The sequence below is a fragment of the Sapajus apella genome, unplaced genomic scaffold, assembly GCF_009761245.1.
Source record: "Sapajus apella isolate SASKATOON/1434 unplaced genomic scaffold, GSC_monkey_1.0 scaffold1, whole genome shotgun sequence".
Classification (NCBI taxonomy): Eukaryota; Metazoa; Chordata; class Mammalia; order Primates; family Cebidae; genus Sapajus; species Sapajus apella.
The window spans coordinates 51950562-51976692 of NW_022436941.1; the positions used below are offsets into that span (position 1 = coordinate 51950562).

The 26131-nt window shown below is 36.3% G+C and overlaps 1 protein-coding gene and 1 long non-coding RNA gene across 9 annotated transcripts in view; one reads left to right on the top strand and one right to left on the bottom strand.

Moving 5' to 3' along the window:
- The first annotated feature begins 3 nt into the window (after positions 1–3).
- Positions 4–26131, top strand: part of TMEM161B (transmembrane protein 161B) — a 76039-nt gene continuing 49911 nt past the window's right edge. For 5 of the 8 annotated variants that reach the window (XM_032276466.1, XM_032276476.1, XM_032276502.1 and 2 more), the window contains exon 1: positions 4–162. In XM_032276466.1, the coding sequence (XP_032132357.1) occupies positions 160–162 (3 nt within the window). In that variant the 5' untranslated portion in view covers positions 4–159. The remainder of the gene's footprint in view (positions 163–26131) is intronic. The other 3 variants (XM_032276501.1, XM_032276503.1, XM_032276472.1) reach the window with 2 other exon arrangements.
- LOC116550536 lies at positions 2070–24747 on the bottom strand. Its single transcript, XR_004268484.1, has 3 exons — positions 24489–24747; positions 12998–13003; positions 2070–2080 (listed from the first exon to the last, which is right to left on the bottom strand). It is a non-coding gene; the product is annotated as an uncharacterized LOC116550536 (long non-coding RNA).

Sequence of the window (26131 nt, forward strand, 5' to 3'; positions counted from 1 at the left end):
GAGGAACTTCCTGTCCCGCGCGCGCAGAACTTCCGGCAGAGCCGGAAGACCCTCACTCTCGCTGTTTGAGAGGCTCCCGGCTCAAGGACCCGGAGGGAAGAGGTGTGGGACTGTCCCGGCGACTCCAAGGTGTCTAGTCCACCACCTATCCTAGGTACCATGGTGAGTTATTGTGTGAGGGCAGGAGTGACAACAGTGGAGCGAAAAGGGCGGGGAGGTCAGTCCTGTGAGAAGAGCCGTCGGGTGCTCTGCTCTGAATGGAGTTGAAACGTTGGGATGAGCTGCTGGGCAGGACGCACCACCTATCCCAGGGTGTTTGAGCCCCTGAGGAAGCAGCATCAGGCCTGCCTGGCTGGAAGACTAGCGGGCAGGAGGCAGGAGTGTCTCTGTCAACGAGTATGGACTGGGTAGTCTGCCTGTTAATGGCCCATTCACTGTGTATGGCCTGTGGCGGCAGGTGATCCCAGAGTTGACCTTGACGGGTCGGTCACCTCTGCGCCCCCCTCCCCAGCCGCAGAACAGTAGCCAAGAACTTCAGATCTTGGAAATGCTTTTAGCCTCTCCAAGTGGACACAACGGATCCCCTTGTACAGGATCAACATCTGTCATTTAAAGAACGGCAGCGTCACGTTATTCTTTATATTTAGCTATTTCATAATTGAAAAGGTGTCAAATAAAAAACCCGAGTTTAGTAGGGGCAGACTTTATTCGAAAGGAACATGGCAAGCGTGTGGAGGAAGGTTGAAGGAACTGTTGCAGTAGAAAGAATGACCATAAGATTTGCAAGCGTCTTAAAGGTTAGGTAGAAAGGGTTTGTCTTTTATAGGGAGGGGTAAATAAAATGTAACGAATTGGGATGAAAAGGTGGGTATGCTCCGACAGTAACCAGATTATGTTTTACCTTGAGGCCATCTATTCTGAGGAGGAGCTGTTAAGAGAGGTTTGTATATGTCGTTTCAGAATGAGGGAAGGACAACATTCAGGGACCTGGGGGCAGAGAATCTTAAAGTTTGGCTAATAAGTATTTTGTTCTGATTGATCTGTGGGACAGGCACTTCCGCATGTCATTTACCAAGCAAAGGATGGGAATTAGAAGGATCCAGTTATGGCCTTGTTATAGTTAAACAAGGGGTTGGGGCGTATGGGTCAACCCTTAGTCTTATCTGAGTTCTGCAGGAAAGGTGATTCTTTGCAATAAGCCAATTTCTCAGAACACAAACAGGGGCAAGGTGTTTCTTAACCTTTACTGTTTTTCAAGATCACAGGGCTCTGGTGAAGTTCATTATAGTCAGTTTCTTGATTGTATAGAAGATTTGAAACCCTCACCTGCAGGAGCCCCTGACCTGGAATTTAGCTTCAGTTTACCCTGTATTTTCAGGGCCAAATATTGCCAACGTTCAGTTAATGTGTGTGGTAATTGGCTTTTGAATGACTTTTAGAAACTTAGCTGAGTGTAAAACAAAGACCTTCAAAATAATGTAGTTCCTGGTGCACTTTTCCAGATAACCTATCTCTTCAAAGGTTTTTTTTTTTCTTATTTATTATTTTTTTAACATCAGTGAATAATATGGTTTGTATTAAGAGAGTTGTTTTTCATTTGTATCAGTGAAATTAGATGAGGATAGGGAAAACAGAACTGGTAGGAACCAAAGCCTAATTAGTCACTCTTCCATCCCCATTTTTACAGAAAAAAGAATCTGGGGTCTAGAAATTGACAGTGATTTATCTAAGGTAACAATAGCTTGGCAGTCTAAACTAAAACTCATATTTTCATTTTTAAAATTTGAGGTTAAATTTTGACTTTTTGGTCTGAAAAGTTGAAGAGAAAGTATGATTAAAATACTTAAAATCATCATACTCACAGAAAAGCTAAATGTGAACTTGTTCTCAGTGTTCTGGAATACTAGAAGTAGAACCCCTCTCATCCTGTCAGTTCAAAAGAGGTAGTTATGTTTGAAACTAATGTAATCTTGTACAGTTTTTCTGAATGTCACTTTAGAACTAACTAGTTGGCTGTCTTCATTCTGGGATTGCTTATATTTCTGAGTTAATTCCGTTGGCTGAGTTTTATCTTTCCCAGCTATGAAATTGGTAATGTCTGTATACGCCAGTGTGGTTAATGCTTGGAATTTTTCAAAGGAAAGGTTTTAGCCATTAAATGAAGTGAACATGGGCTGAATTTATTGAGGATTCAGCTTGTTGAAATCAGAACTTGTTTTGCATTGCTGGGGCCTAATGATACTATTAAAAGAACATTAGTCTTGAACTCAGAGGACCCAGATTCTGCCCATTGTTAGTTATGTGTATTTGGAAAAGTCACTCAATTTTGATAAGAGTTTCAAATTCCCCCTAGATAAGAGAACTTGATGAATGTTAAAGCATCTTCTTACATTATGATTCCGTGACTACTCAGAACGTTTTTTAGGATAGTTACATGTTTCAGATTGAATAAAATTTAGTCTGATTTCCACTGTTTAGTTTCCATGCCATTTTGGTTTAAGTTTGGTTTCTTTTATCATTCTCTTTTATTTTTTCATAAGTCACATAGGTAATACTTGGAATCTTTGTATGTTTGGCCAAGTCTTTCACTACTGTCTTAAATACTGCTCCAGAATAGAAAGCAATCTTGGAATGTTTTGATTTAATTCTTGTTTCAAATCAGTGATAACTAATTCTGTGCTCTCGTTCTCTGAAACGTTATGTAGACCAAATCTCAGCAGATACCTGTGCATATAATAAGGTTCTTGTATTATGAGTGAAGGAGAATAGGATTATGATCCAGACTTGAAAATACTGAACTCATGCTTTGTTTTTATGCTTTCAAGTTGTTGTGAAGATAGTTTATAGGAAATTTACTAATGGAATAAAGCCATTTGCTCTATTGCACTTTACTTTTTGAAAATTACAGACCAACTTTGATCAAATAGAAATCTTTCTATCAGTCAAGCTAATTTGTGGGAGATAGTTTAGAGCTAGCTCCTGGAATTGCAAGCTTGTGTCTGTGTATCATCCTGTAGTAGATTACTGTTGGAATTGAACAATGGTTTGCGGGCGGGTGTGGGAGAGTGGATTGTGGGGAGGTTGTAAACCTTTGCCATAACCAGTTGGATTTAATGAGAACTTTTCTTTTTGAGGGGAGTAAAGTGGAGTTTGGGGAAGAGTGTAGTAAATGTTTTAAGCGAAGCACATGTGATATGTTCATAGAGTACAGAGAAAATAAATTAATTCTAACTGAGGGGGGTTGGGTCATGTAGTAGGTGACAAGTTCCCAACCCCTGGGACTGTGAACTTGTACTGGTCCGCAGCCTTTTAAGACTTCCATTGCACAGCAAGTGAGTATTAATGCCTGAGGTCCACATCCTGTCAGATCAGTGGTAGCATTATTCTCATAGGAGCGCAGACGCTATTGTGAACTGTGCACGCGAGGGATCTTGGTTGGGTGCCCCTTATGAGAATCTAATGCCTGATGATTTGAGGTGGAACAGTTTCATCCTGAAACCATCCTCCCTCCACACTGTTCCTCCCCACCCCCTGCCATGTGTGAAAAAATTGTCTTCCATAAAATCGGTCCCTTGTGTCAAAAAGGTTGGGGCCTGATGTAGTAGGTGACTTCAACTGGGTTTTGAAAAGTGGGTTAATATACTAGTTCTCAAACTTGAGTTTGGATAGGAATCCCCTTAATTCTTGATAAAAAAGACTTCTCAGGGCTGGTGCAGTGGCTCATGCCTGTAATTGCAGCCTAGGTGGGTGGATCACCTGAGGTCGGGAGTTTGAGACCAGCCTAACGAACATAGAGAAACCCCATCTCTCTTAAAAATACAAAATTAGCTGGGCATGGTGGTGCATGCCAGTAATCCTAGCTACTCAGGAGGCTGAGGCAGGAGAAACCCTTGCTGCGGTGAGCCAAGATCTAGCCATTGCACTCTAGCCTGGGCAACAAGAGTGAAATTCCATCTCAAAAAAAAAAAAAAAAAAAAAAAGATCAAAAAGCAAAACAAAAAAAACACTTCTCTGGGCTCATAAAATTGGGGGTGGCATGAGTTTTAGAATTGTCTTTTTAAAATTTTTTTAAATTTTAAGTTCTGGGATACATATGCTGAACGTGCAGGTTTGTTACATAGGTATACATGTGCTATGGTGGTTTGCTGCATATATCAACCTGTCATCTAGATTTTAAGCTCTGCATGTATTAGGTATTTGTCCTAATGCTTTCCTTCACCTTCCCCCCCACCCCTGACAGGTCCTAGTGTGTGATGTTCCTCTCCCTGTGTCCGTGTGTTCTTATTGTTTAACTGCCACTTGTAAGTGAGAACATGTGGTGTTTGGTTTTCTGTTCCTGTGTTAGTTTGCTGAGAATGACAGTTTCCAGCTTCATCCATGTCCCTGCAAAGGACATGAACTCATCTTTTTTTATGGCTGCATAGTATTCCATGGTGTATATGTGCCACATTTTCCTTATCCAGTCTATCATTAATGGACATTTAGGTTGGTTCCAAGTCTTGACTGTTGCTAAATACAGCCACAATAAACATACGTGTGCATGTGTTTCTATAGTAGAATGATTTATAATCCTTTGGGTATATACCCAGTAATGGGATTGCTGGGTCAAATGGTATTTCTGGTTCTAGATCCTTGAGGAATCACCACACTGTCTTCCACAGTGGTTGAACTAATTTACACGGCCACCAGCAATGTAAAAGTGTTGCTATTTCTCCACATCCTCTCCTGCATCTGTTGTTTCCTGACTTTTTAATAATTGCCATTGCAACTGGTGTCAGATAAGATGGTATCTCATTGTGGTTTTGATTTACATTTCTTTAATGACCAGTGATGATGAGTTTTTTTCATAGTTTGTTGGTTACATAAATGTCTCCTTTTGAGAAGTGTCTGTTCATATCCTTTGCCCACTTTTTGATGGGGTTGTTGTTTTCTTATAAATTTGTTTAAGTTCCTTGTAGATTCTTGATATTAGAATTGTATTTTTAGTAAGTTCTACAATTAAGTTCTTCTTATTTTTTTTTTTTATCCTTACTGTAGCACTGGATGCAGTTAAAAGTTAAATTGGTGGACCTTAAACCTCTGTTAGAGAGAAATGCAAGTATAAGAGACTTTGATGGAGATACTGGAGGTCCTTTTGCTAGCTGAGTGATAATTTGACATGTGCAATTTAAAGGATGGATTCGGTCAGGTATTAGCAGCTAACAACTAAGGTTAACTTTTAGGTTTAAAATATCTAGATTTCTTCTCAGTTCTCCGACATTATTTTCTTCTGTCTGCTTTCCTTCACTACTTTCCTACTACAGAGGCCTCGTTGAGGTAATGTTATAGACTGACTTTTCTTTTGGTTAGTATTTGGTTGATTCAAGGTTGGTTTTTAAGATTAGTTAATATTTTGGGCTTTGATTCACTTTTTTAAAAAAAATAGTTTTTTTGTTTCCTCTGGGACAAAAACTTAAAGTGAATTTAGTTGATTTCAGAAAATCAGATGATATTCGAAAGTGTTCATTTCTAAGAGAGAAATTACTATTTTCTTACTGTTGTTAGTGTGGGTTTTGCCCATGTTGGTAAGAATGAATACAGCTTGTCTCAAAGGAACTTTGTAGAAATAAAGTTAAGTATAAACTGCTTTTCTACCTTTTGTATACCACTTACTTTTAAGTTATAGAAAAAAAGAAATCCTTACTGTCATGGTGAAATGAATATTCTTGGGTTTGAAATGACTGTACCTTTTGTTTCACCAAGCTTAAAAAATGTTCTTATCTCAAATCATACATTTGTTATTTATTCACTATCTGTATGCCAGGTACTGTTCTTGGCAACAGGGATATAACTGTTTATAAAGCTTAGAGAATCTTGGCCCTCATTTACTGGGAGAGGCTGATGATAATCTTGTGATGAAATGGGCATGTAATATGGTAGTTGTGATGCATTTAACAAAGATAGAGTAAGGGGATGGAAAATACCTGTTTTACATAGGGCATGTAGGGAAAGCCTCAATGAGGAGGTGATATTGTAGCAAACTTGGATTCATAGATATTCAGCCCATGTGCCTGGTACCTATGAGTACATATTTATTAGCTGCCCCTAAAAAATATTGTAGTACAGCGTATCTAAAAAGCAAACACAGGCCGGGCGCGGTGGCTCACGCCTGTAATCCCAGCACTTTGGGAGGCCAAGGTGGATGGATCACGAGGTCAAGAGATCGAGACCATCCTGGTCAACATGGTGAAACCCCGTCTCTACTAAAAATACAAAAAATTAGCTGGGCATGGTGGCGCGTGCCTGTAATCCCAGCTACTAAGGAGGCTGAGGCAGGAGAATTGCCTGAACCCAGGAGGCGGAGGTTGCGGTGGGCGGAGATCGCACCATTGCGCTCCAGCCTGGGTAACAAGAGCGAAACTCCGTCCCAAAAAAAAAAAAAAAGCAAACACAATGCTCATACTGTTTTTAATTGTATAAATCTTTCCATAAATTTATTTACTGTCAACTTTCCAAACAGTAAACAGAAAAATAAATGTTTTTTAAAGATAGTAATAGATTATGTGAAATTTCATGTAATAGATTTTATTTTTGTGTCACATTAAAATTTCTTTCAAAGACATTTTTAGGTTTATAGCAATTTTAAGAGGAAGATACAAGAGATTTTCTCTTTATTCCTTGCCCTCACACATGCATGGCCTCTACTGTTAACATCCTTCACCAGAGTGGCAAATTTCTTACAATTGATGAAGATACATTGACATACCATAATTACCCAAAGTCCATAGCGTACTTTGGTGTTCATTCTTGGTGTTGTACATTCTGTGGGTTTGGATATAGTTTGGATGTAGTTGGAATCTTACAGTATGTAGACTTTTCAGATTGACTTCTTTCACTTAGGAGTATGCATTTAAGGTTCCTCTGTCTTTTCATGGCTTGAGAGCCCATTTCTTTATAGGGTTGAATAATATTCCATTGTCTGGATGTACCACAGTTTATCCATTTACCTACTGAGGGATATCTTGGTTGCTTCCAAATTTTGGCAATTATGAATAAAGCTGGTATGAACATCTATTTACAGTTTTTTGTGTTGACAAATGTTTTCAGCTCCTTTGGGTAAAACCCAGCAAGTGCAATTTCTGGATCATATGGTAAGACTATAAGAAACTAGCAAACGCTCTTTCAAAAAGGCTGTATCATTTTGCATTCCTCCCAGCAATGGATCAGAGTTCCTGTTGCTCTGCGTTCTTGCCAGCATTCGGCGTTGTCAGTGTTCTGGATTTTGGCCATTCTAATAGGTGTGTAATAGTATTTCCTTATTTTAATTTGTATTTTCCTAATGGCATATGATGTAGAACAGCTTTTCATAAATGTATATTTCTTTCTTTGATACGGAGTCTTATTCTGTTGCCCAGGCTGGAGTGTGGCACGATCATCTTGGCTCACTGCAACATCTGCCTCCGAGGTTCAAGCAGTTTTCTGCCTCAGCCTCCCAAGTACCAGGGATTACAGGTGCTTACCACCACACCCAGCTAATTTTTGTATTTTTAGTAGAGATGGGTTTTCATCACGTTGGCCAGGCTAGTCTTGAACTCCTGACCTCAGGTGATTCACCTGCCTCAGCCTCCCAAAGTGTTGGGATTACAGGCCTGAGCCACCATACCTGGTCTTCATATTCTTATTTGCTATCAGCATATCTTTGGTGAGATGCCTGTTAAGGTCCTTGATGCATTTTTAAAATAAGGTTTTTTCTTATTGTTGAGTTTTAATTAAGAATTTTTTAATTTTGTATGACAGTTCTTATCAGATATGTCTTTTGCAAATATTTTCTCCTGGTCTGGTTTCCTTTCTCATTTCCTTGACATTGTTTTTTACAGAGCAGATTTTAATTGTAATGAAGTACAGCTTATCAGTTCTTTCATGGATCATGCCTTTGGTGTTGCGTCTAAAAAGTTGTTGCCTTGTCCATGGCTATCTTTATTTTCTCCTGTGTTATCTTCCAGGACTTTTATAACTTTGTGTTTTATATTTACGTCTGTGTCCTATTTGGGTTAATTTTTGTGAAGAGTGTAAGGTGTGTGTCTAGATAATTTTTTTTTTGCACATGAATGTCCAGTTGTTTCAGTACTATTTTGTTGAAAACCGTTTTTTTCTCCGTTATATTGTCTTTGCCCTTTAGACAAAGATCATTTAACTGTATGTGGGTCTATTTCTGGCCCCTCTGTTCCATTCTGTTGATCTGTTTATTTCTTCTTTCAACAATAACACAATCTTCGTTGTGCTAGCTTTCTAGTAAATCTTGAAGTTGGTTAATGTCAGTCCTCTAATTTTGTTCTTCAGTATTGTGTTGGCTATTCTGGGTCTTTTGCCTCTTCAAATAAACTTTAGAACTTTAAAAAAAATATATATATATATATATCTCCATAAAATGACTTGATGGGATTTGATTGAAATTGCATTGAATCTGTAGATTAAGTTGGGAAGCACTGCCTCCTTGATAATATCCTTTTCATGAACATGGAATGTCTCTCCATTTATTTGGTTCTTTGATTTCAGTCATCAGAGTTTTATGGTTTTCCTCATACAGATCTGTACATATTTTATAAGATTTATAACTAAGTATTCATGTTTTTCTGGGTGCCAATGTAAATAGTATTTTTAATTTCAAATTCCACTTGTTCATTAGTAGTATATAGGAAAGTGATTGACTTGTATGTTAACTTTGTATCCTGCAACGTTGCTATAATTGCTCATTGGTTCCAGCATATGCCACATATTTTTAGTCTTATAGTTCTTAGAGAATACGATTCACTTACTTAATGATTTTTATGTTCACATCTTTCAATTATATAAAACAGATATAGTAGTTCTGTTGTTAAAGTACATTAAATATCTGCATTTTGGCTATAAACTACAAGATTTAGAAAACCTGAAACAATTTAGATTTTTGCTACTTTGATATTGAGACTTGGGATCTTAGTATCTTATTTTAATTAAAAATATTCTTAATAATGAAAATCAATTATACTGCTATTTCTAAAAATGACATTGTGAAAAGTGGCCTAGCATGGTGACTCATGGAAAGCTGAGGCAGGAGGGTCACTTGAGGCCAGGAGTCTGAGACCAATGTGGACAACAGAGCGAGACCCCTTCTTTACAAAAAGTTTTCAAAATTAATGAGGCGTGCTGGAAAGAACCTGTAGTTCCAACTACATGGGAGACTGAGGTGGGCAGATTACTTGAGCCAGGGGTTTGAAATTTCAGTGAGCTGTAATCATGCTGCTGTACTCCAGCCAGGGAAACAGAGTGATACCTTGACTCTTAAAAAGCACAAAAATAGGCTGGTTGCAGTGGCTTATGCCTGTAATCCCAGTACTTTGGGAGGCTGTGGTGGGTGGATCACCTGAGGTCAGGAGTTCGAGACCAGGCTGGCCAACATGGTGAAACCCTGTCTTTACTAAAAATAGAAAAATTAGCTTGAAGTAGTGGCATATGCCTGTAGTCCCAGCTACTCAGAAGGCTGAGGCAGGAGAATCTCTTGAAGCCGGGAGGTGGAGGTTGCAGTGAGCCAAGATTGCGCTACTGCATTCTAGCCAGGCGACAGAGCGAGACTCCATCTCAAAACAAAACAAAAACTAAAAAAATAAAAACTAAAAATGACTATTTGAAAAGCAAAAACAAATACATGGCATTGAAAGCATGCTTAAACTAGAATTCTATGATTTTTATGGTTTGATTTAAGATTCTATGATTCTGATTATGTAAATTTGGGAATACTGTTGATGAACATTTAGCTGAATGTACATTATAGGATACAAAGAGAGGAATATTCCGTTTCTATGGAATTCAAGAAGGGGTTTCACAAAGAAAGGTTGGTTTAGACTAGATTTTTAAGGGTAAGCAGAAGTATGTCCGGTGAGTAAGAAATTGAATTTTACTTTTCCTCAATAACAGTAACAGCAGCATTTATTTTACATTTAATATGTACCAGGTATTATTCTACATTCCACTTATATTGACTTATTTAAATCACTTTTTTTTTATAGAGATGGGGTTTCATCATGTTGGCCAGTCTGGTCTCAAATTCCTGACCTCAGACAATCCACCCATCTCGGACTCCCAAAGTACTGGGATTATAGGCATGAGCCACCATGCCTGGCCTTATTTAAATCTTTATGAGGTAAATTCTGTTTTTTGAAACGTCCATCTTACAGATGTAGAAATGGAGGCACAGCAAGATTATGGTAACTTGTCCAAAATCGCACAGCTAGTGATGATAGAATTCAGCTTTTATCCCAGGCTTCTTGTCCCTTGTGCTGTTGTGCCAGTCTGACTATTATTTATCTTCAGTAAGATTCAACTTATGAAATGATTGAAATTTCACAAGTTCAATCCAGTGTTTGAAATTCAAAAACATTTTCCTATAGAAATCATAATTAGTAATGATATTTTTAGAAAATGTTTCCTGATCCTGGCTAATACCTAATTTATCTCATAAAGTATTAAGAAATTAATCATTACTATCAGGCATAGATAGCAGTACTGATTGACATTTCTAACTAATTGTCAAACACATCTGCTATTGCTACAGTAAATCATAAGATTCCTTCATATTCCTTCTACCTTAACTGCATCCACTTAAGGCACTCCTTTACACCAAAGCCTTGGTTTTTTGTAGGCTTGAAGATGCACTTCTAGTAATACTGATGAGTTGAAGAGCAATTTGAGAAATTGAGGATGAGGAGTTGTGCTGAACTTGAATTTCTTATCAGTTTAAGCATTTAGTGAGTCACACTTGTTCCAAGCCTGTCTCACAGTTATCCCAGTTCTTTTCCTGTGGGCTCCTCTTCTTTCTACTTGGGCTACTTGTTTGCAACTAGAACTTTGTTTCTTCTTCAGGTTGCAAAAAGGAATGTAATCTTGTAGAGTACCTTGTCTTCCCTTCCATACATTCAGCAGATATAGTCCCTTTAAAGGATTTTAGTGCTAGGAGAATTTCAAAGGCCATATTCCCATGTTACTTCTTCACAGGTATTTATTTATCACAGAAAGTCTCTAGGGGAAAAAGAGACAATAATGTAGGGTGTTGTAGTGAATCTTTGGAAGCAGAAGCAGAGAGGTTCGGATTGTGAAGAGGGGATGAGATAAATAGTAAGTGACACTGCAGAGAGAAAGGGAGATTTTTCTCTACTAGTAGAAGTAGCTTATGAAGAAGGAACTTCAATAAACTATTCTGCTCCATTTTATAAATACATGATTATAGATTGCCAACAGTTAATCCCGGGAGTACTTGATTACTGCAAGGCTATGGCAGTTTTTAAAGTCAGATTAGTACTTTTATCTTTGTCATAAGTAATTAGAAGCCCTTTGATATACTAAATTATTTGTTTATATAGCTATCTTATGTCTGCCTTTCACACAGTGCTTAGCTGATTTTTGTTATCTTCTACTTGGTAATTGCCACCGTTTGCCCCAATGTGGTGAACCACTTAGAAAAAGCAATGCCATAGTTTCCTGCTTTCTTTTTCTAAAAGAAAAAGTCATACAGCAAGATTCTGTTACTGAAACCAAGACTTCATTAACTTGACTATTATTGAATATTTTTATTATACCTGGAGATTTTGGCATTTTTACAATGAGCATAAGTGGTTGTTCAAATTCTTAGGGGTTGATGGAGATATGTATTTAAGTATTCATGTTCCATAACTAGAACCATTTGTTCCTGCATTCGCTCTTGGTCAAGAGAGAAAACATGGCATTTTTTTCTCAAAAGATTTGTTTTTATTCATGGTTAAATTCATTACTAGAATTTTACTTATTTTTAAATCGATGCTTACTACTCCCTCTGTGAGATTAATTAACATCAGGACAATGAATCTTCATTGTATCAGTTATTACTAGACACTGCAGTTGTTTGGGTAGGATATTGCAAGTCGATTATAGCAGTCTTATCACAATCTTTAAGAGAAAAAAAGTAGAAAAGAGCCCGGATAACTGAAATTAGAAATAATTGCCAACAAAATATGTTTTCTAGTCAGTAGGAACAGATAAGCAAGCTTTAAGAACATTCATTGTACTGCAGGTCATAGCTTTAATTGAGACATTTAGTTAAGATTAAAACTATTTTCTAATTTGATTTCAACTAACATTTATTTATTTATTTATTTATTCAACTAACATTTATTAATAGAGAGCTTCCCATTTTATCATACATATCAGAAGTGTTTAATGTTATCATAGTTCTTTCTCTTGTTAGCCACTAAAAAGAAAATGTTTCAGATTATAAAGAAAATGAATCATTTAAAAAGAGAGAATTGGCCATGTATCTGAGAGACAGATTATTTTTTTAAACTGTAGAACTGTTGGCCTTCACAAGTCTTTCTTGAGAGAAATTCCCACAAACTACTAGTTGAGGTGAATATGATGGGTGGTCAGCTAGGTTTACTCCTTTAATTTGGAACTCTGATTTCCTTTCAGGTCTTGTAAATATTAGCTCATTTCATCTTTATGAGAAAGGATTATTATTCATTCCATTAACAATAATTACACAGCCTTTGATGGTGGTTTAGAAATGTTAAATCTGTGAATGCCAATGATTAATAGTGTGTTTAGCTAAAGTGTTACAATCATAGACAGGAAGATCTACTTGGTATTTTGGAGATCATTTGGAGATTTATTTGCATTAAAAATACAATGGGACAGGCATGGTGGCTTATGCCTGTTATCCCAGCATTTTGGGAGGCCGAGGTGGGTGGATCACCTGAGGTCAGGAGTTCAAGACCAGCCTGGCCAACATGATGAAACCCCATCTCTACCAAAAATACAAAAAAAAATTAGCTGGGCGTTGTGGCAAGTGCCTGTAATCCCAGCTACTCTGGAAGCTGAAGCAAGACAATCACTTGAACTTGGAGGCGGAGGTTGCAGTGAGCCGAAATCATGCCATTTCACTCCAGCGTGGGCAACAAGAGTGAGACTGTCTGGAAAAAAAAAAAAATCACAGTGAATGCATTTACCTAACAGTTAACTTTAGGGGTACACATTAAATTTTTTTGACTTTGTGTATGGCTTAAAATTTAAACTGAAATTTTTATTTTAAATTTGTTTAATGAAGCTTTGTTAGTGCACTTAGCAAAGTTTTGATTTTTAGTTTGTTTAAAGGAAAGGTGTTTTTGTTTTGTTTTGTTTTGTTTTGAGACAGAGTTTCTGTTGCCCAGGCTGGAGTCCAGTGGTGTCATCTCAGCTTACTGTAACCCCCATCTCCCTTGTTCAAGCGATTCTTGTGCCTCAGCCTCCCGAATAGCTAGGATTACAGGCTCCTGGCTAATTTTTATGTTTTTAGTAGTGATGTGGTTTCACCATGTTGGCCAGTCTGGTCTGGAATTCCTGGCCTCCAGTGAGCCGCCTGCCTTAGCCTTCCAAAGTCCTAGGATTACAGGCTTTAGCCACCACACCTGGCAAAGTATTTGTAACACAAAGCTATCACATTAAACTGAGAAGATTGTCTTGTAAAAACAGATATACTCCTTCCTTTGAGAAAGGAGAAAGCACAATATATTGTCTTTTACTCTTAAAGTGAATACTTTTCTTTATGCCAACGTTTGTTTAGTGTGTGACACACAGTAGGAACCTGACTGCAATGAAGAACAGTGGGAAAAATTTATGCTATAACTATTTATTTTATCAAAAGATAAAGATTTATTTAACTTGTGTTGAGTATCAGCCATCTCCCACCATCCTGGGAAATGGAGGCTGAAGAAATGAGATGAATGCCATTTCAGAGGGGAGAGACCCTTAAATTTGTGGTCACAATTGAATATAATACAGTTTAGTTTGGAGCTATGCATGTGTTCTTTAGTAGAGGTTGGAAAGTCAAGGAACATTTTGTAGTGGACATGAATGTTGAAGACTGAGTAGGAGTTGGTCTGAACAAGCTGATTTGTGCATGTCAAATATGTCTAGCTTTGGCTAATGACTTTGAATATATACCTGTAGAGATATTTTTATAATGTCAGAAGACACTCTTATAGTTAAAGAAGAGTGGCAGAATGGCAGAATTTAGGAAGCTTTCTTCTATTGAATCTTTTGTTACTTTTTAGTACTGTAATGAAACATTTATGCATGTTTTGGCTAGAGATAAAGTGGCTTGTTAATATGTTTAAAAATATTTTGTTCTTTGTCAACATTTTAATGACTATGATATGCTTTATATGAGACATTGCATTATTTATTCAACCTCTTTTAACTGTGGAAAGTTATCATTTAAAATAAACAACTGTTAATTTGAATACCAATATGTTAAAATGGTTTATGACTTAGGTTTAATTAGAATGTGCTCTATTCTTATGAAAAATTATCTTTTTCCTTGCCCTTTTATTGTTGGTCTTCCATTTGCCTTATCATTTATACTGAGGAAAATGTCTTTTTATTTCTAAATTTAATCAAAATCTGATAAATGAGTTTATGTCATCATCTTTCCAGAAAGTCTGGAGCTGGTATTTTTGAAGTAGTTACATCAAATTCACACATTCTACTGTTGTAGTTCTAATCCTTAAAAAAATTTAGAATATATCTCGGCATCATATTGAGGATTTATGCTTTTTAACCTTTGAAAGGACATTAAATTTCTTATTTTTCTGAGTTAGAAAATGGCAAAAAAATTAGCTTGCACTTTTTAAGGAAATTAAAAATGTGTTTTGTGCTGTAAAATATTAGTGCTGACAAACCAAACTAATTCTGTAAACAATTAAATTTGGAAACTTATCTATTTGAGTTCACATTATAGTTGTTGACAATTATGTTTTATATGTGATTCTATCTGTAATATTAACATGAACTATATGAAATTGCCATTTTGTAGGTCAAGACAAGTATTAGCAATTTCATATTCAATCAATAAATCTTCATTAGCTATCAATAGATGATCTCATCCTTTAGCTACTTTTCTACCAAATCCTTCTGTTCTTTTTATTTCATACTTAATATGGGCCCCCGTTTTTTACTTCCAGTCCAGTTTATTGTGTCTGTAAGGGCTACAGCTATGTTTGAAAACCAATAACGGCCACAGTAGTGGGATACTAGAGATGCTCTATGAGAAGGAAGTCTGCTGATCTCTTCATGATTGTTTTATGCTGCTTTTACCAGCTTTGGCCTTATATGGGAGAATTTCTTTTCTGAATTAACTGTAGACAGCCCTCAGTTCTATTAAAGAACCTAATGGAAATAACCATCTTCAAAAACCCAGTTTGGGTCCATCAATTCCACATACATAGTTTCATCAGACCTTTGTTTTCAAGTTTCTATACCTCTTAGTCACATTGCCAAAGTGGTAATCCTGGTTTTTATCTTATAACATGACATTTTTTTCCTCCTTTTAAGTTCCTGATCTTGGTGTTGTTAGTCTTCAAGTTCTTCTTTCAAATGTTGTCCATTTTGGTGCCTTCTTTGGCTCTTTTGATTAGCCACTTAATTATTCTGGATTTTCCTATTCTTGTAATCTATATAAGGTCCCACCCATCATTCAATCTTTTTTTTTTTCTTATAATTTTTTTTTTTTTTTTATAGATACAGAGAGTCTCAGTCTGTCAGGATGGAGTATAGTGTTGCACTCATGGTTCACTGCAATCTCAACCTCCTGGGCTCAAGTGATTCTCTCACCTCAACCTTCTGAATAACCAAGCGCATGCCGCCATACCTAGCTAATTTTTTTGTTTTTATTTTTGGTAGAGAGGGGAGTCTTGCTGTGTTGCCCAGGCTGGTCTTGAACTTTGTACCTCAAGTAATCCTCCTGCCTTGACCTCCCAATTTGTTGAGATTATGGACACGAGTCACCACACCCTGCGAAATCAATCATTTTTCTGATGTTTTTACCTAAGCTGCTGGATCATGCAGATTTGCAGGTGCTTGGCAATGATTCAGCCAATTCTTGTGTTCCTCTCTTGTCAAAATTTTCACAAATTTTAGCTGCCCCTTCCTCCTCTCCTTTCTTTTACAGTTCAACTCCTTACCCCTTTATGGTTTTTAGATGATCCAAGAATTTTGAAATAATCTGTAATGAGTTTTTCAAAATAAGTCTATCTGGAAGGTAGGAGATCTAGAACCTTGACCTAGTTTTTCCACTACTTTGATTAAATTCATATAAACTGTGAAGACCTCTGTTTTCAGAATTAATACATCTCTATACTTATTTGTGCTTTTAATTCAGTAGAATGTATCAGATCTTGTAATAGATAAACTTTTTTATGTTTTTGGTCTCACCTGTTTCTGACCCTTAAGCAATTAAATTCCCACATTTAACTCTTCAGCACCTCCCTAACACTGGTTTCTTCCCTTTTGCTGTAAGCGTGTACCTTTCTCTCCTATAATAAATATATATTATACATATATGTATTCTAGGAACCATCAGATTTTTCTTTTATTGCTTAATTTATCCAATATTTAATTATGCCACTTATTTCCATTTTATCTTTACATAATTGCCTAAGTTTTATCTTACTGAAACTTGCAGAGATAATTACTAATCTCATGCCTAATTTCTTTTTTTCTCTAAAAATTTTAATTTAAAAAATTTTGCCTTTGATTTAGAAGCTGTTTTTGTTCAAGCTTTTATGGCAATGCTTGGACTATTTCAGTGGATTTCTAATTCAGTTTCTTGCTTCCAATTACTTTTACTCCTTTAATTTTTTCCCCCCTTTATAGTGGCAGAGTCATTTCTCCAAAATATATTTGGTTAATTCCAGGCTTTAGATCCTGGGATTATTTCCAAGTACTTGTAGAAGAATCCATTGTGTGCAACCCCTACCAAAATCTAGCCAGGTGGAACTTCACATTATTTCCGGATCGTGTCATTTGTTCTCTTTGTACAGGTAGGTATAGCTGCCTGACCTTCTCTTCCTTTCCTGTTCTGATAGTGCAATACTCTTTTTAACCTTGTCAAATTAGTTCAGATGTCACCTCTGTAAACCAGTATTTCCCAGACACCTCTTGTAGATTTAAACACTCTATTGGAGTGTTCCCATAGAGTCAACATTGGGCATTGACTTCTACCTCACTATTTATCATATTTTATTTGTAGGTGGCAGTGAAGGGTGACTGACACTTAAAGTGTTTGATAAAATCCATGTATGATGAAAGAAATGAGTTAAGTACTCCTTCCAGGACCCGTGGTAGACTAGATTGTAGCCAAATTAACGGTATTTACATATCAAAAGAGAGTAATTTTTAGATAGGTTTTATCTAAAGAAAGAGTATATCAATTATAATAGCTAGAATTGAATGTATTTACCCCAAATTATTTGGGTTTGAGAGTATTCTACACTCTGGGTAGTATTTTGTATATTTCATTAGACTTTCATCACTCCGTATTTGCTGCTTTCTGCCCTAAATCACTACTCACCAAGCCTCCTGTTTCTAATTTGCCTTCCAATGTATCATTAAGACAATAATTGAATGGAAGACTTATTAAACATAAATATCTCATCCACTTCATAGTTTGTTTCACTGTATGTTAACTGACAAAACTGCTGAGAACAGGTTCTGATGTGTGTGATAAATTCTGTTGTTTGATGAGAATGGCAGCAAGGAAAACAGAGCCAGCCCCCAAAGCAGAAAACTGCTCAGGGCATTCTAAGACATTAAATAATATAAATATGTCTCACACCAGATGAACTAGTTCTTTGAACACAGGATATATGACTCTGCCTCCATTGTTCCCTTGTAAAGGATGCTTTCTGGTTTATCTTTAACCTATAGTAGACACATACTAGCTACCTGGTTAGTTTACCTTTAATCTATGAAAGAACACAGAGCATCCGCTTGTTAAACTTATCACTGGAATGCACAGAATAAATACGTGGGTCAGAATCTGCTCTAGGCTTTCAGCTGGGAATGCTGTCAGCTCCCTGAGCCCACCTTTGCACTCTGTCTTTGTGTCTGTTTCTTAATTCCTTCAGCGCCGCCTGGGTTGGGGTCTCCATGACCGAGCTGGTCTGGGCACAAAACTCTTACAAACCTTATTACTACCAGTCTGTCATTACATAAAGTTTGATTATCCTTTATGTATTAGCAAAAGCCTATTTTCTGTGTGCTCTGAAAAGCTGAGGATGCACCCAAGGTGCTTTCCTTGGGAGGCCTTTCTGAAGCTTGTCAGCCTTATTTGTGAGTTTCTTGGGGTCTACAACTTTTCCTGTCAGTGGTTCTAGTATTCTATTAATCACCCAAACTAAAACATCTTGAAATAAACTTTGAGACATTCCTCAGTTTTATTGTACAGTTGTTTTACTTTATGTTCGGTCACATTTAGAGTTTGATTGATTTTTCTTCTGAAGTAGCTTTTATCTTTTTTCTTTCCTCTAGTTTCAACTATATTTATCTTATTCTTAGTTTTTCTCTTTAATTGATTAATGTATCACTATGTCTAATTTTCATTATGCGTTACTTGAATTATTTCAGCTCCCTATCACTGCCCATTTAGAAGCTCTAGGTGATCTTTCTATTAAACACTTCAGCTAAATACCTTCTCTTGGTTTTAAAGACTAAGTGAGCCAAAATTCAGTCTTCATCCTATTTTTCACAGTTCCTTTTTATTTACTAAGTTTGCTTTGGTTTAGTTAGGCTTTATGCTGCTGCAAATACGTTCTGTGTTCACACTTGTGATTTAGTCTGAAATTGCCTTCTCTTTACTTTTCTATTTATGCGATTTTAGTTTATATCTTTAGGTTTCATTTACCCTACGAGACTTTATCCAATTTAAAAAATTTCTACAACCCATATTCATAGTACTGTGTAATTTTGTGCTCAAATATTATTTTAATATGTGTATATATTATTACATAAAATGTTAATACTGGGTTTTAAGCTGTGTTAAGCCAAATTTTTTTTTATAGTAGCCCTGTTCATTCATTGAACAAACAATCAAGTGCCCTACTATGAGCCATCAGCTATTCTAAATGACATTCCTCTAAGTGGAATATAACAGTGAAACACAAACATCTTTGTGCCAAGTGCCTGATAATAGCCAGGAAGATATTGGATGCATACTAGGTAGACAGCATGTTCTTGTTAGTTGAATTTTCATTTGCTTTTTCTATTTATAGATATAATTTTTGTGGTGACATAATTTGGATTTACAGTGATTTTTAGCATTGTTTGATATCCTAAATCATTTGTTACATAATTTATATTGATAAATAGTTCTTTTTGAAACCACCTTTGCAAAATTATGACAGTAAGATAAATCTGACAAAGTCTTGCTTCTAACCTTCAAGCTGTCCTAGGTCATTTCTGGGCATAGGCCAGGTTAATGTTGGAAGGCATTTAGTTTACAGTTTAACTTTGAAGCAAGGATGAAAATAGTTCCTTCCCAAAATTAATCCCCCTCCCCTCCATTGAAACTGCCTTTTAAGACTAATGAATGTAGGTGTTATTTTTATAATCTCTTGTTGCTCAGGAGTCATGTGGCCAGAAGTCACAAGATTTGTAACTTCCCCAAATAATCCCGTATATAACATCACTGTAGTAAAACCTAAGATTGTTTTTTTTGAGTTGTTTTTCAGACTGACCACATGCCAACCCATGACTCATGACTCAGCTGTTCCTGTGGCCCAGTTGAGTGTATGAGGCAGGCTCAGTATATGAGGACGATTTTCTACACTCCTATGATTATGATTTTATCCCCAACCAAGCAGCAGTCCCCATTGCTTTTCTTTGGAAATACCTCATGTATCTGTGGTTAAGTCATAATCTTAGTTAAAGTCTTATTGGGAAAAAAAGAAGGCTTAAAAGCCAGAGGTGTCAATCTGTTTGTCTTGGCTAGAATCTGGTAATAAGAGATTTAAAAGGATTTCTTTAAAAGAGCTCTATGGTTAAAAGGTTAATTAAAAGCTGGTAGGTTAGCTGTGTATAGATTTATATAGCCTTTATAAGCTTTTTTGTATTCTTGGATCTTGTTTTTTGAGGAAAACTGTTTTTCTTCTCAGTCGACTGGATTATTTCTCCATTTGCTTCTGTCTGTCCTCTTACTACCCTTGATGCCCATATGAGATGACCTAAGGCAATTTCTGGCAGCCTGGGTCTCCTTAGGAAAAACAGAGGAGGTACCACAATCTTGGGAGAAACCTCTGTGTTTTCCTCATGGAACCCCAAGAATTGTAAGCAGACAGATCCCTCTCAGAATCAAAGTTTCTGCTCTGTTTTGTGTAGTGTTACCTGACTTTTTTTACTTTTGGGGACAACAGAAATGACTTGACATTATGAGAGAGCTTTTAGCCTTGGTGTGTAATAGCTAGGTAGGAGATATACTTTTAGGGATGACTAATGGCAGTTGCTGGGGGTTGTTCAGTTTTTTGCATGTTTAAATAAGAAAAGCCTGCTTTTGACTACCTGAAAGGCATGGAAACATCCCACCTCCCACTGAGAAGACTCCTGTGGAAGAATGGGCTGATTGGCTTTGGGAAATGCACTATTTTGTCCTATAGTGTTTTTCTCTTTTGTGGACCCAGGATTTGGTGTAAAAATGGGATCCTTGAGTTTTTATCTCTATCTTTCCATGTGAGGCAAATATCATTGATGATTCACAAAACTTGAGTCCACTGTGTCTTGACTCATGCATTACCTTCCAAAATGCCTTTTTACACCTCTTTGCTCTCAATTAATTTCTCCTTTTGCTGTGTTCTCATAGAAACCTCTTCTTGTCCTCTTATTTGTATTGTAATGGTTCATTTACTCTACTAGTAGACTGGCTTGCTTATTGATGGCAGGGGCTGTGTGCTTTTCCCCTATTGTTAGTGGTCCAGTGTCCTACACATGTAGTTTGTTGTGCAATAATTGTTCATTGAATGCACCAAATAGACTGGTGAAAAAGCATTGAGTTGGAGATGGTCTGAGTGCCAGTAACTGGGTAGTTGAGTGATGCTTGTTGTTTGGACTCTGTTTACCTTATACATAAATTATTCAAAAGTGGTTTGTTTAAATACACCTAGTGTGAATTTTAAGTTTTACGTGAACCTGGGTTGAAATGACAGTTTACATCTTCTTTTGGAGTATAAATTATATGAGCATCCCTGAGAAGTCTGTCTCAAATTATCTTGCTGTCACTAAAACATGTAAACAGTCAAAAAACAAATGAATAGGAAGGTCATTGGGTAATATCCTCTTTTTTATTTTCCCTTTTCTAACTTATTTAGGGAGATGATAATTGAAACTATTTGGGGTGGTCTGAGTCCCAAGCATATGCAAATATGCCTTTCAATAATAAACAATATATGCTTTGTTTCAGTCTGTCATCCAGAGAGCTAGTTTAATGAAACATAAATGTCAACTCCTGAGATTGACACAGTACACAAAGTTTAAATTTGTAAATTGTAGCAGTTTTGTATTTAAATTTTTAGAGTTTTATTTTCAGTATTAATAAAGCAAGACAAAATACTGTCATTTGGTACATTTTATTTCTTTAATCTTTCTTGGTAAGAAGTTTTGTAACCTGCCAAGACAAAAATTGAAATGATCATTCTTTTAGAGATAAAGGCTGATAACTTTTTCCTGCTTTTCATGGCCTTAGGTTAATAGATGTGGAAAGGTTGAAAGCTGAGTTACCCCAGTGTTTCACCCTTCATGGGTGCTTATGAGCTATTTTATAAATGACTTTCCCCAGTTCCAGTTATCAAGAGAATCAGTGCCTAGAGGCATTGAATCCAGACCGAAACCATCTCTTTGGTCAAGTTATTGTTTTGAAGTGTTAATAAAACCATTAAGGCTACTTCAATCAATGACCCATATGGTTGTGTGTTTGAGACCTCAGCCATGATAGATTGGTATTTTCATTGGATCTCTGCCCATTTGACCAGTTTTCTATTATGAAATTTATGTTTAAGTTTATGGCTAAATTTATTTAAGCATTCTCCTTTTATTAAAAATTATGAAAAACATTCAGGACATTTGATTTTTGAAAATTTCAAAGTTCTGCTTTTATATAAACTTACACATTGACACTCAATTGGGTGGTGAAACAGGTTAATAGAATGGTTTGTTTTTGAATTTTAAATGACTGTTTCTTAGTTAATGAACTGGATACTTTATACATTAATACATTAATCCCTGGCATGTACACTGTAATTTTCAATTGCATAGTAATATCTTAAAAGTTGATTTAAGTTCAATATTAATAATATATTAAATTGGTAATACATACAATTCTCTAAAATAATTGCTACTTTGAAAGTACATTCTGAGGATTCTTCTTTAAATGCACGTGAAAAGGGCCAACTGTGGTGAAATATTTTCCACCTAATTTAAAAAGTATCTCTCTAAAAGATTAGATTCCTGTGCTAATATAAAAGTGACTTTTTTTTTTAGTAGCACATATTTACTCACCTAAGAGCAGATACATAGAAGAATATAATAATAATATATTTATTTAGCACAGATTTCAGGTGGTTTTTTAGGAAATTGTTTTCAGCCTCATTTAAGAAGAGGGCAATGGCATAGTATAGTAAAGAGATAGAGTGAAGTTACATTTTTGTATTGAACATTATTTTAGTCAAACATTAACACTGAGAAACACTGAGAATGTACCAGCTATACTATGATGTTTGCCTTTCTTAGGGTCAGTCTCTTTAATTTCTTCCTTGCTTTCAGGTTTGATCATTGAGTTCTTCAACAGTGTCTCTAAAATATATTTCTCTCTGGGTACCAAAGATACCACTGTAATTTAAAGTTTCATTATTTCTTGTCTGGATTATTACAGAAAGCTAGTTGGTATTTCCTAATTCTAGTCAATCCAGCTTACTGGCTTTTTTTTTTTTTTTTTTTTTTGCCTTAACATAAGTTATATCTTTTTTTTTTTTTTTGAGACGGAGTGTCTCTCTGTCATCAGGCTGGAGTGCAGTGGCGCAATCTCAGCTCACTGCAACCTCCGTCTCCTGGGTTCAAGTTATTCTCCTGCCTCAGCTGCCCGAGTAGCTGGGACTACAGGCACTTGCCACCATGCCCAGCTAATTTTTTTGTGTGTGTGTGTTTTTAGTATAGACGGGGTTTCACCATGTTGGCTGGGATGGTCTTGATCTCGTGATCCACCAGCCTCAGCCTCTCAAAGTGCTGGGATTACAGGCCGGAGCCACTGCCCCTGGCCCATAATTTACATCTTTAAAGGTAGATCTGTCAGCAGTATTTTATCATGTTTAGTGATTTAGAGGAAGGGGAGTTCCCCAATTTATACACTCCCTCATATGTATCTTTCAGGTCAGTCTTTCTGAAATAACATTTGACAGCTGTGACTAGCAGTTGTGACTAAGACATAATTTTTGCTGTTAAGGAACAGAAATCATATACATACTCTTAATAAATTATTATATATGTTTGTGAGAGATTTTATTAAATTATGACCTTGAAGATTCTGTGTACTGCTGCCACTTCTTTTAAGGGTAGGTTGATATTCACTTTGACTACAAAACTTTGTCTGACTACAAAATGATCTCTTGCTTTTAAGTCTATAATCTCAAATAGATCAACCTTTTGGAATACTTACTAATGTATTTCTTGGTCTTGTTCTGCCTGAAAGAGTTCTTTGTAATGGCATTCATTGTACGGAGATTGTAGAACTTGTACCACAAACTACACAGAAAATAGGACAGTAAATTCAAGTGATAGGAAATGTGAAAGAAAAGGGTAAAAAATGCAACCTTTGATGGTAGCTTAATAGAAAAATGAACTGAACTTTAACCTAGTTGATAGAGTGTAAGATATTAAAATGTCCACAAATAAAACCATAGTTGAGTCTGGTTTGGTAGACGTTTTAAAAAACAGTTGGGTGACATGGTACCTCTAGCTTTGTTCTTTTTATCCCTGTCTGCGGATTATATGATTCCATATCAGAAAACCCCATAGTCTCTGCCCCAAAGCACCTTAATTTGATACACAACTTGAGCAAAGTTTTAGGACACAAAATCAATGTATAAAAATCAGTAGCATTCGTATACACCAACACAAAGTTGAGAGCCAAGTCAAGAATGCAGTCTGACTCACAGTAGCCACAGAAAGAGTAAAATACCTAGGAATACAGTTAACCAAGGAAGTGAAAGACCTGCATAACCAGAATTACAAAACACTGCTCAAAGAAATCAGAGAAAACACGAACAAATGGAAAAACTTTCTGTGGTCATGGAAGGGAAGAATTAATATTGTCCAAATGGCCATAAGCAGTGTACAGATTCAAATTCCAAAGCAATGTACAGATTCAAATTCCTATCAAAACTACCAATGACATTCTTAACAGAATTAGAAAAAACTATTTTAAAATTCATATGGAACCAAAAAAGCTCAAGTAGCTAAGGCAGTCCTAAGCAAAAAGAACAAAGCTGGAGGCATCACATTACTCGACTTCAAATTATACCACAAGGCTATAGTAACCAAAACGGCATGGTAGTGGTACCAAAACAGACACGTACACCAGTGGAACAGCATAGGGAACTCAAATAATGCCACACACCTACAACCATGTGACCTTTGACAAAATCAACAAAAACAAGCAATGGGAAAAGACTTCCTATTCAGTAAATGGTGCTGGGATAACTGACAAGCCATATACAGAAGAGTAGAGCTGGACCCCTTCGTTACACCATGTACAAAAATCAACTTAGATGGGTTAAAAACTTAAATCTAAAATAAAAAAACCAATAAAACCCCTGAAAGATAACCTAGGGAATACTATCCTGGACATAGGACCTGGCAAAGACTTTGAGACAAAGATGCCAAAAGCAGTTGCAACAATAATAAAAATTGGCAGATGGGACCTAATTAAACTAAAGAGCTTCTGGACAGCAGAAGAAACTATCAACAGACTAAACAGACAACCTGCAGAATGGGAGGAAATATTTGCAAACTACGGACCTGGCAAAGGTGTGATATTTCTAATGTATAAGGAACTTAAACAAATTTACAAGCAAAAACCAGACAGCCACATCAAAAAGTGGGCAAAGGACATGAACAGACACTTTTCTAATGAAGACATTTATGTGTCCAACAAGCATATGAAAAAATGCTCAACATTACTAATCATTAAAGAAATGTAAATCAAAACCACAGTGAAATACCATCTCATGCTAGTCAGAATGGCTGTTAATAAAAAGTCAAAAAATAACACATGCTGGTGAGGTTATGGAGATAATTCAGAATCACTTATGCACTGCTGGTGGGAATGTAAATTAATTCAGCTATTGTGGAAAACAGTGTGGCGATTTTTCAAAGAACTTAAAACAGATTACCATTTGATCCAGCAATCTCACTATTGGGTATATACCCAAAGGACTGTAAATCATTCTACCGTAAACACACATGCATGCATATATGTTCATTGCAGCATTAGTCACAATAGCGAACACATGGAATCAACCTAAATACCCATCAGTGGTAGCCTGGATACAGAAAAGGTGGTATTGAATACATATACACCATAGAATACTATGCAACCGTTAAAAGAATGGGATCACGTCCTTTGAAGCAACATGGATGGAGTTTAGGCCTGTATCCTAAGCAAACTAATGCAGGAACAGAAAACCAAATACTGCATGTTCTCATTTATAAGTGAGAGCTAAACACTGAGTACACCAAGAAGGGAATGAGACACCAGGGCCTATTTGAGGATAGAAATAGGAGGAGGGCGATGATCGAAGAACTGCCTATCAGGTACTATGCTTATTACCTGAGTGATAAAATAATTTGTACGCCAAACCCCTGTGACATGCAGCTTACCTATATAACAAACCCTTACATGTACCCCTGAACCTAAAATAAAAGTTAAGTAAATAAATGGTCCTGTTTAAGAACCATTTTTTAATTTTTTTTGAGAACTGTCTGTACATATTTTTTTAATTAGACAACTGATATTTTACTAATTATAATAAATCTCTGTAATATCTACTATCTCTTTGTGATGAGTTATACTTTTCCCCAATTAATCTTTTTACATTGTTTATATTATAGTTTCTTTATGCAGAAATTTGATTTTTTTTTTCGACTTGGTCTTTTATCATTTAGGATACTGCTGTCTCCTTTTGAAAGTCTTTATTCTTGACCTCATATGAAAAATTTTGTCTTCTACTAGTAGTGATAATAACAATGATGATAAATAGTACTAACATAACTCTGTACCAGGAACAATTTC